A 7,319-nucleotide genomic window follows, 5' to 3' on the forward strand; every position below is an offset into this window, starting at 1 on the left:
TCACTCTTTATTTTCTTATATTATTATATATGTAGACTTAAAATTAAGGTTTCTTTCATTACTTATATCTAATATTTCATTTTAGATTTTTATCAATTTTTAATGGAGTTAATTTAGCATTAGCTGTTTTACTCATTTTTCTTCTTTGCACAGTTGTAGGATTCAGAAATAAAAAAATATGCATTAGTTGGTGCACAATCATAAGACATTTTCTTTTTTTTCTGACCAATGTTTAATATTTAATTAGGCACTTTTAATAGGAATTACAATTATTACATTGCTAATATATTTAAAATTATAAAATAAAAAGAAATATTACATTACTTTGTTACATTAATCATGGATTAATGCATCATAAAAATACAGTACATAACTTTTGGTTATTTTTAATAAAAAATAAACAAAATTACTATGACTAATAATTTTTATATTGAAAAAACGGTAGTTGAAAAAATAAATATCGAAAATATCAAAATATCATGATATTTTCCAAATAAATCTTGGATATATATTGTGATATATATCATGATATATATCGGCAAACCCTGTCAAATATAATTAGTTTTTATTTTATTTCGGTTGAGAAAGCACTCATGGTTGTCAAGTATGTCTTCAAAATCCGAAATTATTTTCCTTTTTTTCCCATAAACGTTATAACGTTACTGCTAAATTATGTCATTTAGAACAATTCATTTTTTTTTTTTTTGAATAGATATTGTTGCAGCCACATGTATTGCTGATGGCATTTAGTTAGTGCATGTTTTGGTAATGCATACTTATTGCAGTAGGATGGATTTTGCTGTTCAAATACAGTAAAACCCCTCCTAACAGACGACCCTCAAATGTGGACTCCCCTCTTATGCGGACAATTTTCAATTCCCCGATTCCAAGGCAAATAACATCATTAAACCCTTGTTTTGGGGACACCCCTCTATTGTGGACAAAAAAATTGTCCCGTTAATGTCCGCATTAGAGGGGTTTTACTGTAATTGACTTTTCAACAAAAATAATTTTTCAACTCTCTTTTTTGAATTTGGTTATCTTTAAGTAATGCAGGAGCTTCATTGCTTTGCTTCAGATCATTAATTTTTCAAGCTCATAAGTAACTTAACAGCTGCTTATTCAATTTAAAATAATAAAGGTTTAATTTTTAAGTTTTCTTTTACATTTTGATGGAACTTACCTTTTCATGATGCATTTTAAATTGTTCTATGATATGAATAATTTTGTTATTGTAATAGCAAAATATTCATCCTCAAAGCAAAGTATAATTTTAGTAGGAAATTCTAAATCTTGTGCAGTATAATTTGTTCATTTGTTATACTGTATGTTCAAAAGATCAAATGATTCATTGGGCAGTTTGTTGAAAATTTTCTTTTAAAATTAAACAATTTATTTTTTTTCTCAATATATAATGTATTTTTTTTAAGTTCCTTGCATGCTTTTATAAATTTAAATTAAGTATTTATGAGTTATTTTGAACATTAATAAAAATAATGAAACATTTTGCTTTAAAGTATATAGACTATAATAAGACAGTAATTAAAAGCACAAATAAAAGTGATAAAATGGTAAAAATTAGTTAATAGCTGTTTAGAAGTGGTCTGCCTTTGAGTCACTATTAGCCTCTCGTTTTTTGCTATGATGTAGAGGCTCCCCTTCCTTCATTAGCTTAACATTTTCAATTTGCTAATTTTAACTTTTAATTGCTATTATTTATGCTTTTAGTTACATGGTCTCATTTGTTTGTTTTTGGTCCTGCAACTCAAATCTTCAAATTTAAATCATTAGTTTTTGACACATTTTTGCAAATGTTCATTTCAAATATATCAAAAAAAATATATAAATAAATAAATAAAATAAGAAGTTGAAGCTAATTATTTTAATAGCTTAAAATTATTTAATTTCTTTCAAAAAAATTTCTTAATTAAATAAGTTTATCAATGTGGATCCGGGCTTACACTACATGTAACAAAACTGCCAAATCTAAAAAATGAAAACTAATGTACACCTGGTTGAAATCACTTGAGTAAAATTATGTTTAAAAAATATTGAGAGACTGATTGCAATGCTAAGTAATAGTTACTTGCCCCTTTAGTTTACTTATTTTAAAAATATTTTTCTTAATTTCTGGAACAATATAATTATTGTATGTGGCATTTTTGTTAATACATTTTTTGCTGTGATATTCATATGCATTACTTTGGCTCCAGTGTAGCAAGTACCTAAACGAAGAATGGAAAGCTAATATTTGAAGGTGCGTTAAGTTGCATTTCAGGATAGGTAATATAGTGCATGAATACATAAATAAATGTATAGTCCTAGGTTAAAATGGATGCTTGCATGAAAGCTGCAAATAAAACTTGCTACCCTTCTTTATGATAGAAGGTCTTTTGTTGCTTTGCTTAATGCATATGTTATAACAGTAATACAGTTTAAAAGAAAATCTTCAAGTAAAAATGAAAAAGTTTTTAATCTCACTCATTAAAAGCCAAGAATTGTGTTTCATTATTATTTTCAGTGTTGTTAGCACTGTCCAAACTGTTAGTTTTGTTCAATTTAATACACTTTCATAAAGTTTGCTTTCAGATTTATCAGGAATTTATTTTAATATGAATATTGCACTATGGATAAAATCATTAATTTTATTTTTAGTTTGTAATAATGCAGTGATTTGAAATACTCGTATTGAAAGACATTTCATAGCTTTACAGTGTGTTAAAAATGCTTACTATTTTATGAAATGATTCTGCCGAACTTCTCTTGAGTGAACACTTGCTTCTAATTAACAACTGTTTCTTGCCAAGAACTACTTTTTCACTTAATAGTATAAGCTTTTCTATTATATTCAATTTGTAAGTTATTAACATAAGGTAATTCAACTTTAAGATTATCCCCCCCCCCTTGTTTAACAAATCATTATGGATTATTCCTAAGAAAGAATTTTATTACTGTATTTCTCATTTACCAACAATCAAATACACTTCCGTCTATCTTTTTTTATTGATGCCAAATTCAAAATTTCATTCTTTGTAGCTTCTTTATAAGCAATTAGAAAATCTAAACTTTCTAAAATGTATAATTTTTTATTTTCTAAATTAAGAAAAGTGCAGTTTTCTTTTTCAGTTTCTATACATTCATTTAAATAAAAATTAATGAACGCAGTTGAACCTCATTAACTTAATATGTGGATAACTTGAGCTGTCTGGTAATTGAATGCATATTTAATACCTCTACTGGTGCATTTAGCATATTGAAAATTGGAAATATGCCTCAGAAAAGTAGTCCAACCGTATTTTCACACTTTGTTGGGGAAAGGGGGCATATGTGAACAATTTTAGTAATTTCTTAATTTCCAAAAAAATATTATCAATTTGTCGAGTCAAAAGTGTCCTATGATTGAATAGTCTTTAAACTTTTCTGATTTAAGAGTTAAACGTAGGAGCATTCAAGTTTACCAAAATATTCGACTATTTAAAATACTTGGATTACTGCTATTATAATGTTGAAAAGTTTGTCGGAAGTAATTACTACTGGTGAAAAATAATTTTATCCTGATGTTATATTGTGTAAAATTAGGTTTCCCCTAAACAATAAATGCAAAAATCTTACCAAAAGTATTGCAGATTATTTTATGTTCAAAATAGTTTTGGGCAACATTTATCCGAAATACAGTTGGCTCTCTGTTTAACAACTTTCAAGGGACCACAAAAAATCGTCCTTAAGTAGAAAGCGTCCTTAAATAGAATGCTTTTAACACTATTGTGGGCCATCTGGGACCGTGAAAAGCCATCTTTAAATAGAGAAAGTCATTAAATAGAGGATCCTTAAACAGAGAGCCTACTGTATTGAAAAATTAGGTTGTGGCATATTAAAATAGGTGTCTTTTATTATTGTTTCATGAGTTTTTTGTAGGCCATAATCACTTGAGATAAGTTAAACTAGTTTAAACTATTAGATTTGTATTTGCTGCTATGTTGAATATTTTAATTAGTTAATGAAAATGATTTTTTGAAACAAAAGACTTGGACTTTTGTGTTTCAAAAACGTACCAAGGCATAGATTATTTATTACCTTTAACACTCTTTATTAATTTTGAGAAAGCAACATTTTTAAAGCGTGTGCCTTAAGTATGTTACTCTTCTCAAAATTAAAAGCATTTTCACAAATGTTAATAAATAGAATCCCTTCTGCAGGCTCTGACTCACTTCGTCCTCTCAGTATCGATGAAGATGATGAATTATTACAATATGCGATACAGCAATCCCTCATGGAAGCAGGCAGTGAAGAAGATCAAGTAAGTTAGGCACAAAAAAGTTGATAAATGGTTCTTTTGATCACAAAAAAAAAACGTATTTTTCATTTTCTGTGGTTGGTGTCTGTGGACCTATGATGTGCTTTTAAAACAATTTTAAACTGATGACTTTATTTAAATCAAAGACCCCTTTTAGAACCTTAATTTTTTAAAAAAGTTTAACTACCTAAAATCCACAAATTTATGCTTGCTTATGTTGAACCTTGAAATTATTTTATTAACTTTATTGACAAAAATTAACTTTATAATCACTATTATTTTTCTTTGTTTTTTTGGCAACAATTATAAAAAAAAAAAAAGCAGAACTGACAGATCTTGAGACAGAAAATAACTGAAGAAAAGGAAAGGATGAGTTAACTACTGGGACAAATCATATTCATTGCATTACTTTTGATCAGCATTGCATAAATGCTAAATAGATTTCCTTTTCATGAATAATGTGTGCAATTGACTGTGTTGCCTCACATTGCATACATAAATAAAAGGCTGAGCAAACATACTTGGAAAAGCATATTTCAAAGATAAGACAATTCTTCTGGTTTTAAAAAAAGTTGTAAATCACAGTTAATTTAGTAGAATTTAGGTCCAATCAACCAAAGTCACTTTGAATGCAGAATTTTAGAGCTAACCTATGTTTTGTTTCTTTTTCAAATTTTATAAGTGAAGAAAATAGTTAAATAATAGCTTGTTGTTTTGTTTATCTACAGTGTACCAAATTTTTGTCTGTTAGTAATGTTAAAAATTTGAATAATTTTTCCATTTATATAGAGAAACTAAAACTTTTTTTATTTTACTTATCATGACTTTTCTCAATTAGGTTACCATTTGGGAAGCTTTAAGAGCTCAAAAACCAAATTCAAATGGAAGTGAAGATGAGGATCTACAAAAGTAAGTTTCATTACAGCCTGTGGGGCTTCAAGCTATTGTGAAATTCAAAAACATTTAGAATCACTCTAATTTGTAAAACCATGAATCGTTTAGAAATTCAGTGCTTTTTCTAATGTGTAAATTACAATCAATGAATATGTGTAATGTTACTGAATGTAATTATTTAAAGTCACATAGTTGTTACAACAAGCAATTTGTCACAGTACTTTTGATAGTGTTATCCATTTTTCATTGGAGTTGGTTTGAAGGAGAATGTACATGTTACAATAGATCTAACAAAAATCATCTCACTTTGTATTTCTGTTTTGAATTTAAAGGAGAAAAAAATATTTCTAAACTTCTGCTGATCTCTAGCTAATCTAAAAAAACGTTTTTTGTGAAATTATGCTTGTAAAATGATGTGTGTTGTATTTCTAAGAGACTCATATTTTCTTGTAACAAATTTAATATGATTTTGACTGAGGTCTTAAATAAATCTTAGTGTTTGTGTAGTCACACTAAGATTGACAGAACTCCTTAGGTAGGTATCATTTGAATGCACACCATTAGTGTAGTTTGCAAAATCATTTGTGCTTAGCTTTGAGTTGTAAATCTAGCTGTAATTTTAGTTTCCTTAGAGTTGTAAAGTTAAAATTAGCTTTTATTGCTTGCTTTTGCTTACCCTGTTACTTCCTGTTGTAGAGCTATACAAGAAAGCTTATCTGAAACACCTGCTGCACCTAAAGTTGTTGCTTCACCCATGGATGATTTTAGGACGAGTGAAGAAACGCAGCTTGAAATAGCTTTAAAACTTTCTCAGCAAGCTCGAGAGGATGAGGAAAAACAACTCCAAGAAGAACAGGAAGTATTAGAAAGGGTACTTCGGCTTTCCCTAGCTGAACAATAACTGAAACAAATTTGGGCTCTGTCTTCGGAATAGAAATGTGATTTAGTTACTGATGGCTTCATCGTGCATCAGGCTTTTAAGAATTACGTGAAAGAGCTTGATTTCGAGATGTGGTGAAGACAATAATGAAATTTCTTGTTATATGAAGTTTGATGTTGAGCACTTGGCAACTGAATGGATAATTAAAAGCTTTTTGCTTAGATGATAATCCTAGAGCTTGCAGATGAAGACCCAGATGTGGTGAATTGTTAAATGGTTCTTTTATTGTTTATATTTTATATACTTGCTAATGCTGCAAATCTGCATTTTTTATTTAAAATTTATACTCTGATGACAATAAAGCTTTTTAATGTTGCTGTAAGATATATTAAAATAATCAATTACTTTTTTAAATTGATCTGAAAATGCCTCAGGTATTTTCTCACTGCCATATTACTACTCCCCTTGTTTGTCAATAGAGATACAATTGATTCTTTTGTTATGTTTTTTTTTTCCTTTGAAGACTGTAACAAAACCTTGTCATTCAAAATTTATTCAATGGGGACCAAGTCTTGTAATTGTATGATGCTTAATTTTTAAATTTCACCATCGATTTTCAGATGTAAGGTTGCCAATGCATTTTGGTAATATTTAAAACTAGCTGACTAATATTTTGTGAAGCATATTTGTTTCACTTCTTGAATAATTCTTCAATACGTTGATCAGTTATATCCCACTGAACTCAAAAATGCAGCAAAATAAAGGGCTTAAAAGTTCCTTAATATTTATTTAGATTAGCATGTCCTTATTTAAACTCCAACTCCTTCATTACCAAATGGGCCAGTCATAATTTTGAGGCAATCATAGATGAACTTATTGAGAGAAGAATTTTGAGTGGGTACATCATGAATCTGTATTATTTTAACTTGGTTTTTACTTGAAAAAATCATTTTTTATAAAATAAAATTGATTTTATATATATATATATATATATATATATATATATATATATATATATATATATATATATATATATATATTGTAAATTTTATGTTAATCCTGTTCCATACATAAAAATTGCATCTTGTGAATCATGAAACGTTATATTTTTTATATTTCAACAAATATTTGATATTGGCCATAAGCAAAATTTATGGCCTGTATTCTTCAGTTATGCCAGATTTTAATTGAAAACTAATTAGACTGTAAGTAGTTAGAAGTTTGAATTTATGAGTTTTATTTTTTAAATAT

At 27.9% G+C, this 7,319-nt stretch overlaps 1 protein-coding gene across 2 annotated transcripts in view; it reads left to right on the forward strand.

Moving 5' to 3' along the window:
- Positions 1 to 6,962, forward strand: part of LOC129222881 (ankyrin repeat domain-containing protein 13D-like) — a 35,243-nt gene extending 28,281 nt beyond the window's left edge. For both annotated transcript variants that reach the window (XM_054857442.1, XM_054857443.1), the window contains exons 13-15: positions 4,197 to 4,297; positions 5,133 to 5,203; positions 5,885 to 6,962. In XM_054857442.1, coding sequence (XP_054713417.1) covers positions 4,197 to 4,297; positions 5,133 to 5,203; positions 5,885 to 6,089 — 377 coding nt within the window. In that variant the 3' untranslated portion in view covers positions 6,090 to 6,962. The remainder of the gene's footprint in view (positions 1 to 4,196; positions 4,298 to 5,132; positions 5,204 to 5,884) is intronic.
- Positions 6,963 to 7,319: the final 357 nt, after the last annotated feature.

Source organism: Uloborus diversus, chromosome 5, assembly GCF_026930045.1.
Source record: "Uloborus diversus isolate 005 chromosome 5, Udiv.v.3.1, whole genome shotgun sequence".
NCBI classification, from domain to species: Eukaryota; Metazoa; Arthropoda; class Arachnida; order Araneae; family Uloboridae; genus Uloborus; species Uloborus diversus.